Source organism: Halyomorpha halys, unplaced genomic scaffold (assembly GCF_000696795.3).
Source record: "Halyomorpha halys isolate HHAL.00 unplaced genomic scaffold, Hhal_1.1 Scaffold104.1, whole genome shotgun sequence".
NCBI classification, from domain to species: Eukaryota; Metazoa; Arthropoda; class Insecta; order Hemiptera; family Pentatomidae; genus Halyomorpha; species Halyomorpha halys.
Window position 1 is genome coordinate 653,598 of NW_027107578.1, and position 12,744 is coordinate 666,341.

Below are 12,744 nucleotides of genomic sequence, written 5' to 3' on the forward strand. Positions count from 1 at the left end.
TCATCTTGTATCTGTTAAAGATTAAAAAAAGTTTTGATTGATTTATTTGGTTTCGGTTCACAACAAAAAGTTTAAAAATTAAAATAGAAACTATTTTTATTTCTCCTTTGACCGCAACCCTGACCATCTCCCTATATATAAAATAAACAATGATAGGAAAAAAAAAAAAAACATGTAAACTATACGGTTAAAAAAGTCCTACATGCTTCCAATTTATTGTCAGTCTGTAAAGCTATCATCTTGAACAGATAGGTGATCCTGATTTGTTCTTTGCTCATTTATTATTATCATTATAAATTTTATTTCTATTTATTATTTCATGACCTTTATTTAATCTCAACTTACTTTTTTATTTTCTGTCTTTTAGTGTGTTAAATTTTGTTTTCCCATGTTACATTCTGTTTTGCGTGTTATATGCGTATACTGTACTATTTTAACCGTAAACAGGGTGTTCCATAGGTGCTTAGATATATTTAAGGAGGCTAAAGAGGTTGATATTTTGTGGGGTTTTTTTTAACTGTTATATTCCTTGTTGAATAGGAAGCAATAACTAAAAAAATATTTAAGTCAAGTAATTCTGAATTACAGATTAGTAAACTAAACTTCTCTTCAAAAACAAGTAGATGGTGACTTTCAAACAGTCAAATGACCCAAGGTTTTTTTTTTCGTTTATGTCATGAATTATTTGCATTTTTTTTTTTTTTTTTATAATCAATCTTCTACTGGTCTACAGATTTTATACTTATATAAAAACTAATTTGTTTAACAAGCCTTAATTATATATTAATTAAGTTGAGGTCTGTTGCAGAATAAGCTGAGATCTATCTCTAGTGGGAAAATAATGTGATGTGAAATTCTTTGTTCTCAAAGTACCAATGTTTTCAGTGAAAATAATGAAAAATTACTACAATGCACTTATTTCTAAAAAAAAAAATTGTAAAATAAAATATCTAATGTTTGTACCCACATTAGATATTTTATTTTATAAAAAAATAAATAAATAACAAAAATGGTTTCATGAAAGACAAATTTACAATGAAAATCTTAGTGCATGATTATAATTATAATAATTTTTGCAATAATATTTTTTTTTTTCAGTAGTATTAAAATTATTTGTTATTTAGGTCTATTTGTTTTCTTAAAAAGAAATTTAGTTCACAAATTGATTTAAAATACTTCTTAAAATAAAATAATGAAACAAACGTTATTACTAAAATAACATTAAACTTCAAAAGTTCTTTTATAATGTTTAGAAGACAACTTTCAAAATAATATTTTTTTAATATTAAATATTTTATGTTACATATTTTTTTATAAATAAAAAGTATATTTTATCAATTAATAATTATTGTGGCTGAAAATGCTATTACCTGGAGGAGATAGAATTACATATAAAATAAAAGTTATAAGAACTATCTTGGTCATTTTTTACACTTTTTAAAAAAAATATTTTCATTTGTTACAGGGTTTTCAATGCCTAAAACCAATCTGTAGATATATTTATTGCAGTATATATATTGGTATATGTGGTGTATATATATATACAAAGAAACAAACAATTTTTATTTTCCACTTATTAAGAACTAATAAATTTATTTACCTCTGTTTTTCTCATTGATGCTAGTGGGAGTACCATAAAGCTCTGACCAAGATTGGGCACATTGATGAGCATGGTCACAATAAAAAACAGCACTTTCACTACAATAAAATAAATACATATTATTTATATAATACACTTATTATTTGAAAAAATATATACAAATATATAAGTAATAAATATTAATATAAAAAATTAACAAAAATCAAACTATATTATAGTTTTATTTTTGTTAATTTTTTATATTAATATTTGTTAAATTTTTTTTCACTCCAGAATAACATCAAATCGCCAATTAAGTTACTCTTCAGTGCACCACATAGTCAATACTGATACAATAATTATTTTACAGTGGCGATTCAATAACAGTAACATCATAAATAAATTAAGTTATATAAAGAGTTATCATAAATAAATCTATATTATTATTATTCATAATTTATATTTTAGGGGTACTTGAAGGAGTAGCAAGGAAAAATAAAAAAAAGTTGAATAAATGAGTCTAAGATCTGAGAAGATTTGAGTCAGCGTTTCGATCGGATGGCCTCGATCGGTTCCTATGACCTCATATAAATTTGCTTTGCAAAGTAAGCAAATTGCCTACCGGCATAAAACGTAGAAAGTATACAATTTTCGAATATGATCCACATAGCTGCATATACATGTAAGGAAAATTACAGTCCAACTGATACCATTATGCGAGACATATACGGAGAGAAAGCAGCCTTACCGATTGATTATACGTATCAATATGAATAATAAATAATATCTTTATTGATATTTGATTACACCCTTCTGTCAATACACAGCCTCCAAGATGGATAACTCAATTAACTCTTTGGCCAAGACACCTTGAAAGTGTCGGATTTAACGAGTTTTTAAATTAAGATATGTCTGCTTAGGCCGTAACTATATTCAGATTTATTAAAAAAAAAAAACAATATTTCCATAAAATTCTACAAAAATTAGCTTTTACAAATATTTGCATATCAAAGCCACACCTAAGTAATCATGGAGTATGGAAATTTTAGCAAACGCTACCAAGAATCAGAACCACGGGGGAACTTGCGCTCGTAAAATTCCCCACCCTCACGTTCCCAGATATGGTCATTAGTTCCTTGAAAGGAGGAGAAAATCAAGAAAAAAAATTAATGTAAAATAAATGTTCTCAGAACACTGATTCATTATCAATAAAATTCAAATTTCCACTAACCTCATACATTTATCACTTAATACATCTGTATAGTAAAAATCAGGTTTAAAAAAATAATATTTAAAAAGGATAAAAGTACAGAAAAGAACGATTATTATTCCATATCTTAAGTGATAACACAAATAAAGATATAGAATTGTATTTAAAACAATAAAAAATTAATGATAGTGATAAGAACGTGTTTATTATTTTTAACAAGTAATTTTAAATGACACCTTTTTAATAATTGCTATTGTAAAAAACGTTAACTTTCAGGAGTTAAAACATTAAAATATATTAGTTAAATTTATATTAATATAAAAATTTAATAATATTTTATTGAGTGAAATATGCAGTTACCGTCATAATTTCTGGGTTTTGAATTGTTTACTTGTAGTTCTGGAGATGGGTGTCCTTCGCGGAAATTTTAGCGATGAGGGGTGAGATCTTTATTTGTGTCACATATTTTTATCAACTTATATATACATTTGTATGCTACCTAGGAACATTTCATTCGGCATATTTGTCCTTTTTTTTTACATTTTTTAGTAAATATTTTAGTCCACATTTCCCCTTTTTTTGTACAAATATAATATTTACAATAAAGAGTACATTGCTTCCGAATAAAAACCTTATATAATTAATTTTTCTTTACTATTTATTACTACACATCAACTATATTTTACATTTTAGAAAAAAAAACTAAAAGAAAAAGAATTTAAATAAAATAAAATTCGTTTATTGATGATTTGTAAGATTGTATGTTTGGTTTGTTTTCATTCAAATCTAAAGGTTGTTGTTTTTGTATAATCTCCTATTTCGCTTATTAACAGGTTTAAAGAGATAGGGCAAGATTAAAAGATGTATGAGTAATTTTTATGTTTTCATGTAAGATATCTATATTTATAATGAATACATCTTAGTAAAGAGTTTTGTAATATGAAGTTTTCAATAATTCTGATACATTTGTTTTGGAATAATATATAAATAATATGGGTCTGCCATACGTTACAATATATTTTAAAAACTGCTTTATAGAGAATCAATTTAATAGGAGAGTATAATTTTACTTTTTTATTTAAATGTGGAAAATTGTAAACATTATTTTTCTTTCACTTACTAATTGTAAATCAATATGCTGGTTGAACCGTCACTGTCTAACGTAATAACGTAATGCCTTAATATTTTATTTATTCTGAGCTCCTTAACTTTTTTTGTGTGTACTGAGCAGAGTGATGCAGTGTTAAAGTACATTATTTATAGAGAATGTAAGACAAAATATATGCAATTGGATCAATAATTTAAATTTTAATTTAAGAAAAATAATTTAATAAATTCTCATTTATTATCAGTTAAAATATTAGCCGTAGATCTGTTTTAATAAAAATGATTGTATAAGAAAAAAAAATATTTTGTTGTTCATGCCAATCCTATTAGGAAAAAAAAGAAATTAATTAAAATTGAAGGTTTGAGCCACTCATCTCAGTTCTTCAATCGGATCGGCTAAGGTGACGTGAGATGTGCTACAAGTTCATCTTTTAAATCACAATAGGTATTTATGTGACTAATTATGAAAAACAAAAGGAAGAAAAAAAAAAAAGATTTTTTCCAGAGATTTGGATCATTTGGTCGTTATTATGAAATCCTCGATAATATTAAAATATTTTATTCATCTTTAATTTGAAATTGGTTCTAATTTTTTTCTTAATTTACGTTTTATACTTATTTGTGGACATACGAAAAATCTACAATATTTTTATATTTTTGAGAACCTGGAACATTCCTGATTGTTTTTCACATAATTAACTACACACTGACTATATCATTGAAAAATATCCGATTTGTAATTTGTTGAAACCCTTTTCTAAAAAACACCTATAATATATCAATAAATGAACATGCAAGCGAATGGGCAAATGCGTGTTACGTTGTAAGGAGGTACATGATTCATAACGGAATTAGACATCGTAGCTAGTTATTTACAAGAGAAAAAACATCGATTTCCATTTTTTTTTATTTTATTGAAATGAAGGAGCACGTTAGCTAATAAACATATCAAATTTAATTACAGAACAAATTATAAATAAAGCTACTGGACGTTTTTAAATTATTATAGAACTACTAAGTTGTTTTTTTTTCCTTTCTCTCTTTTTTCTCAACATAACGGAATATGTATGAGTAATGAAGATTGTTTTGAGAAACCGGTATCCTTGACTTTTAAACTAAAACTAAGAAACAGATAATCATAAAAATTCTCGAGCCAGGCAGTTTCAACACAACTGCTGAGCTTTAAAAAAATTACACATTGAGACAACATTAATGCCTTTTTAGCTCTTTTATTTTACCTCTTTTCTTTTTTTGTTATTCATCATCTATTAATGCAAGCTGAGCAGGTTCGATTGATTCTATTAAGGAAATTATTTCAGGACACGGTTTATAAATGGAACATTAATAGAAGAAAGAAAGATATTAATGTATAAACTATTAATACATCAAAAGGTGACTAACATTAAAGATCATCTCTCAGATAAACAACGTAACTAATTTTAAAGAGTAATTAAACAATAATTAATTTTTTTAAATCTATGGGCTAATATATTAATAAATATATTATTAATATTATATATTACATCAATTAATTAATCTGACGAATTTTCTATCTAAAGTCAAAATCTCCACTATTGGCAAATTATTATTCAAAAATCAATAAGTGCCATTTCATAAAGACTTATAAATTTTTTATTGAACATTATGATATGTTACTCTTATTTGACAGGAGAAAATTTAAATTTTGAAATAAACTGATTAAGTTTTAGTTGTAAAATTCTTAATTGTCCAATAAATCTTTACTTTTGAGAAGTGGACATATTAAATTTTGAAAAAAAACTATTCACCTATTCTAATGAGATAATGGTAACATTTGGTCGGGAGTAAATTTACTAAGATGGGAGAAGCATATTTAAAAATAAAAAACTTATTTAGATCCTCTAATACATAACGGAATGAGAAAAACACAAGAAAGAAGAGATATACATTGAAATAATATTATGTTGAGCTAGATAATATAAAAAAATTGACAAGTTAAACCGAACACCTCCAAGATGAAGAGACTAGGAGGTTTAAGGTGTCCCTCGCCCGGACCGGGTTTCATAATATCTTCACGGTCTGGATGATGCGTCGTTCGCCTCCGATAACTCTAGAAGACTTGAGCAACCCCCATGACGAAATCTGCGACTCTAGGGTCCGTGATAGTGTGGTATCTACCCTACACGAATTCGGCACGGTGCATTCCGATAAAATTTCGAAATTCTCTGTTTAACAACCCATGGCTGCTGTCGAATCCCCAACTATTGCCAATCCATTCGTTACAAATTAACATGAGCTGTTACAAAACGTTCGCTCCAACTTGGAAACCAAATTAAGAAATTGAGACAATGGTGTCGTTAGATTCTAGGTTCAGCGGCCGTTTAACTTCAAGTTTGTTCCAAGAAGGGACGTCTAAACCAGGAACTCTTAAACTTATTTCGCAAAAGAATAAAAACGGCGCAAAGTAAATACTGGAATGTATTGTATATTAACTATTTTAATTATTTGTATTATTTTTGTACTGGTATTTGGTGGGGGGACAAGTCCGGCAAGTGGGCCTAATTGTCTTTTTTGCCAATCCCTGACGGCTACCTAGGTTGCCGCCGCGTACTGTGTGGGAGTGTCAAGATTCATTCTTCAGGACCGCCGAAAAAGGAATTTTTAACCGCCCCAGGAATCGAACCGAGCGTATTGGGACCTGCGACCCAACCCGCACGGCCGTCACGTCCCTCTTCTTTTTTGTAACATTTTGAGAAAGCGGTACTCGCTTGCGGATCCTCGTGTTGCAAGAAACCTTTAATCTTACATTTGGGACATGTTCATAAGGGCTCAGTGATAACTTTCATTAGTGACAAAAACTAAAGCTCCGCCACTAAAGTTTTCAAATTTTTTTTATACTATTCCATTTTATACATCATTCTATTTATTTGGTAATGTTCAACCTAATATAATTTGCAATACATTAAAAGATCAATAATTCTGCTAAAATAACACAACGGTCACGAGAGGAATCAACATAAGTCTTACATTTAACTTTAACATAGAAGTGCCTCAAATAATTATAAAAATTTGTTATAAACAAATGAAGTGAAGCTATAAGAAGAAAGATATTAATCATATTCCAGGTGATGAAGCCGAGATGATTCATCGAATCACGCAAAGCAAAGGGAAAAAATCGATAAGAATGAATAATATTAAAGTAGGTCCCATATTAATGTCTAGTTTGACCTAATATTTTCAAAAATTTGTATTAGATCCAGTCAATCTTTGACAATGATTAAGGAAAGATTGGCCTATGTATATAGGCACGGTTAAGGCACTGCTTTAGACTTGTTGCCATATCTTAAAAAAATTGTGTCTACACACCCACCATAAATAATTAAATAGAAAAAGGGTATGTTAGTTTGAAAATATGAATAGAATTTACAAAATAATATACATAGAAACTAAGAACTCAGCTATGTGAGACATTACATTTTTAACAATCCGTAAATATATTAATAATTAAAAAAAAAAAAATACAAAAACTTATTGATTGTTCACCTGCCTTAGGTATAAATCATGTAATTGCTCTTAGGTATTCTGTAGAATAATTTTATGATAACTATATCTTCTTTTTAAAACACGAGCTTTTAGTAAAATGTTTCTTCAACTAGGTTCTTCTATATACTACAGAATAATTTACATGAGAAAAGAAAATGAAAATCGGAAGATATTTCTAACGCGAAATTTTCAATATTGATAACTTTTAAAAACTAAGTATATTATTTTAATACAATTTTTTTAATTTTTCTTTAAACAAAAACAAATGCATGAAAAGAAATTATTTCTGGAGTTACTCTAAGTTAAGACAAAAAGAAGTTCCCATGTCGTTAAAATACATGTCAGATGTTGAGTGTAGCTCTACATTTACTAAAAACCGTTTATAATAAAACCTTCGAAACCGAAAAAAAGAAAGAAGAAAAAATACACGTTTCCAGATAAGACTCCAATGGGAATCTTGGCCGAAAAAAACTTTGATATTTCTAACAAATCGAAAAAAAAAATTCATTCCACAGTTTCGTGCTGTAGTGTTAGGTGACTAGTCTATGTAGCAAATTTATAAAAAAATTCTTCCTAAATTTCTAATACTTTATAAATGTTTTATACGCCTTTATTGTTTTAACATCAGTGAAATCTACTGCGGTCTTTAGGTGCGAAATGTAGTTTGATACAAACGAGTCTCTATCTCTTTTATATATTATTTTGAGGAAAATTTTTGAAACCCGAATAAAGAGTCGACAAACTAATGGTAAAAAAAATCCATGGATATTGGTGAATTGTAAAAATACAGGAAACATCTACGAATTGATCGGGTTGAGGGGCTAAATATAAAGAGAGAAAAAAAAATTGACAAAACAATATTTTCAAACTTGTAAATGAATATAATTTACGATCTACAAGGTTTTAATTTTTAGTTTTGAATTTAGTACAACGATTAATTGAATGAAATTAAAAATGTTGAAAATTAAAAAAAAATTGTCTTCAAAGATATATATCATTTTTGTAATATATATTAAATTTTTGTAACTGTCAAGTTCATACTTCCAATCTCTAAAATACAATTCATTAATTGTTTCCAAGCTTTAAGATAATACAAGTATATTAAAATAAGGAACCAATAAATTTGCAAATTTTTAACATATTTTTTTAAAATGGTTTTCAGGAATGAAAACAATTTTCTTCTGAAAATTGAGCTCTTAAACCAACAAAATACAAATTAAAAAAGGAAAAATCCAAATATGAGAAGGATTTATGCTGACCTTATATCTAAGCAAATTTAAAGCACTGAAGCTATCAATGGTGTTCTAGTTTATTAAAATTGCTTTAAACTAAATCTTAGTAAATATAAAATAGGTTCAAAATTAAAAAGTTAAGTGATTTATTTTTTAAAGTAATATATATCACAACTGCGAATCGCATACCATCTTTAGTACTTTAATCAAGGTTTGTTTGATCTTCTTACTTCTTTCAATAACTTTAAAAACATGGGTAATTTTAATACACTACTTAATGTCATAGTATACTTATTTTAAACAGATTAGTTAAATGTATAACTAGCTCTAAGCTATTCAAAAATACATTTTTGATCAAAATAATGAAACTTAATAACATCCTGTGAGTGACATTTAAAAAAATAATCATTACATCCATAAGAACCAGTTCTATGCTTAAGAATATGTTAAAATACCTCAAATATTGAAATTATAAATGGTTCATTGTAGTTTAAATAATAAATAAAATGAAAAAACCATTTTTAACATTATTGTATATTTAATTCATTATTAACAAAAATTATATTCAACAAACAAATAAAAACACAAGAAGACATGAACACAACTATCACACCAGTAAAACTTCAAGAAGTTGAAAGACGAAGCCTCCAAACATTGATAAATAAATTATTCTAAAACTAACATTCTACACAGAACAGATAAATACATTTACACAAACAACTCCAAGGGCTATGTTGATATGTAAAGACACATTGTTTCAAAACAAGAGCATGCACTTGTCACAACAAAGTCATGTCAAGTATTTGCATCAAACTAAAATGATAAATACTATAGAATGGGTGTCAAACAAACCATCGATAATCCAAGATTGCAAACTAAGACATCCAAGGATAATTCAAATACATTTATAGCAGTGTATTATTAGGTGATAAGAGTTACCCAACTGATAGAGAAATATTCTATTACATGAAAATTATGTTAATAGCAACATTTAATTAAATTGATGCACCATTTTAAAATAATAATTGATATGTACTTATCATTTTAATCAGATTTTTATAATAAAATGACAAAAGAGAAATCACCTGGCAAATGGTGTGTGTTCAACATCATACACATCTGTGATGGGTTCTGTTTTTATGATTCCATTTAATGATTCTTCATCAAAACACAGAAGTCCGTTTTGGGTTTTATTCTTGTTAACTCCGTTTGTTTGTTTCATATTGGGCAGTTATAATGAGGAACGTTTATATATCAATGGCAATATTAAGCCAAAATCTCAAAAAGAACAATTTTTTTTTCAAACGATTTTTTCTGATGACAAGGGAAAGATTTTGTCAAGTATGCTCTTCTTAAAATTCCATGACATCTTCATAAACAATAATGATAAAACAATAAAACTACAACTGCCTTCGAACTTCCCTCCCAGGCGCTATGTTTACAAGGAGGTTCCAAGAGCACTGACACCTGTTAGTCGGCCTTTGAAGTTTTCAATTATCAAAACATTTAAGTAAGATAACATAAAACCACAGGTCACACTGACACGAGCCCGGTCTAAGCTTTAATATAAAATTATTGACGTGATTTGACAAATAAAAACGTACGTGATAAAACACTCCGAACAAAAGACCGTTACAGTGGAGATGCAAACGGTAATATGGCGCTATAACCAGCAAGGTTTGCACTTCAGGTAGGGAAGGGTGGGAGTAGCTTTTGTTGTTTTTCTTTTCTAACCGACTGCTGCCATCTGTTGAGCTTTACGAGTACCAAAACTCAGCAATACATTAACAAATAATTTTGGTTTCTTATGTTATATTTTTAATTCAGATTTAACATAAACTTAACAAACATTAATTAAGAATTAAGGTTATCAAATTGTATTATAACTGTTGATATTTTAAATGAGCAAACATTATGATATTTAAAATGAACATTATATCCTGTTATAAATAAATGATTTTCAATCTAAACATAAGATAACTATGACTAAAATGATCTCTGTTAGATAATTAAATTTTCAAGATAGGCTGAAATGAATTATAAGAAAAAATAATAAAATGTTCATTGAATATGATAGCATCCATGTTATAATTTTATTAAAATATAAATGATTATATTATATAATACTATACAGTTTATATACATTATAATTTATCTCATATTATAATTTTCTGTAGTACAAACATTTTAAATTAATTGCTTACATTTCTTATTTTATTAATTGTATTAAATGTCTATATTTATATATAAAATGTATTTAAGGCGAAGGTGAAATTGATAAATTTAAAGGAAATATTATTTCACCAATTTTAATAGACAAACAAAATGTTCTACAGTTCGGCTTTCATACTTTGGAAGTTGAGTTTGAGTCTATATTAGACTTCAAAAACCCCCCAAGTCCACTTCAAAATTTTATTATTATTATTATTTATTTTATTTTTTTAAACAGATCTTGTACTTAAATAGGATGAGGTGAGAGAATTCCAGAGTTCAAATCACATAAGTTTTAACTACTACTGAAATAAATTCTTTCAACTCAGTATAAAAAAAATAATGATAAAAATTGGAAAAAGTATTTGACCAGGGTTTTATAAATCTACATCTCAATTATTGATTAAATTCAGAGCAGAATTTAGTTGAATGTTACAATTACCAATGAAAAGACACTGCGCCAACACAACTAATATAAAGCCGAGTGACAGTCCATAGTGTTTTTAAATAATAATTTTATTTAATAATATACATACAAAGATAACAGTCTAAAGTAAAAATATAAATGAAACATTAAACAACCACCTGACACCACTAGATTTTTTTAAGACTATAAGATTTTTTTTTTCCCCTAAGCCACAGCTAAGGCCTAATAAGCAGACACCTAATAACACATGAAAAAATACCATTTAAAAATATAAAAATACTGAAAGGTATTAGACAAATACCTTGGAAAAGTAATGGTCTGAGTTAGCACAACCTCTACACATGAAATCTCTATATAGATAAGAAAAAATTGTTTCCACAAGACTTTTCTACTCGCTTTACATATTGAAAAAAAAGATAATGTAAATACCTAACTTTAATTAATTGATATAAAGCTAATGTCAAAATCTAAATAAATCAAGTGCATAAGATATTAACTTTGTTAATTAGATATGGTATTCTCTTTTATAATTTTTAGGAAATAAATAAATCATGATTATACCATAGAACATAACAAGGATTTAAACTTGATGCTACTTGCAGAAAAACACATAATTTGAATTTGTGGTAGGTATATAACAAGTTTGTAGTATATAACAACCCTGTAGAATATAATAAAAATGATATCCATTTTACTAAATATAAAGCTATATCATACATCATGTTCCGTATCAGCACACTCTTAACAAATTGAATTTCCTAACTTAACCAACAAGTAGGGTGAATGTAAAACAATTATAAGAAATAGCATACTGAATTCGTCACAGGTCTTTTTCAGAAATTTTATAATCATTTTACTAAGAAGTAGTGAAGTATAACAGTACATACAGACACATTAGTTAGTTTGTACAACAAGATTCTAGACAACAGCAGGATCATAATTTATAACATAAACCAAATACCTACTTATTGCATATTATTATTTGTAGTATAGGAGGATACCCTACACTAACGAAGCAACAGAATAATTAAAAAAATACTGTATCAACAAATACAATTTCCCAAATAAAAATCGTGGTTAAAAAATTATATATACAGATAATTGACCATATAATTTCAAATATGAAGAAGATGGTCAGGATTGCGGCCAAAAAGAAAAAAAAAATAGTTTTCAACTATTTATTATCCGACATTTCGCCCCACTTTGTATGGCTTTATAAGGACTAAAAAGATACCAAAACAACTAAGAACATATTTGAAATAGTAAGATAATAAGATAAAAAAAGGTAAATTAAGATAGGGTAAATACTATGTGAAAAATAAGTGAAAAGTAAAATATATACAAATAAAAGGAAGAAATAAATAAAATAGTATTAATATAAAATAAACAATATATGTATGTATAGTTGACCGTAAAAATTGATATATAGGGAGATGGTCAGGGTTGCGGTCAAAGG

General features: G+C 27.1%; 1 protein-coding gene across 2 annotated transcripts in view; it reads right to left on the reverse strand.

Annotated features, from left to right (window-relative positions):
- The window catches only part of LOC106677600 (death-associated protein kinase related), a 259,438-nt gene extending 249,123 nt beyond the window's left edge, over positions 1-10,315 (reverse strand). For both annotated transcript variants that reach the window (XM_067045961.1, XM_067045960.1), the window contains exon 1: positions 9,736-10,315. In XM_067045961.1, the coding sequence (XP_066902062.1) occupies positions 9,736-9,872 (137 nt within the window). In that variant the 5' untranslated portion in view covers positions 9,873-10,315. The remainder of the gene's footprint in view (positions 1-9,735) is intronic.
- Between the last annotated feature and the right edge of the window lie 2,429 nt (positions 10,316-12,744).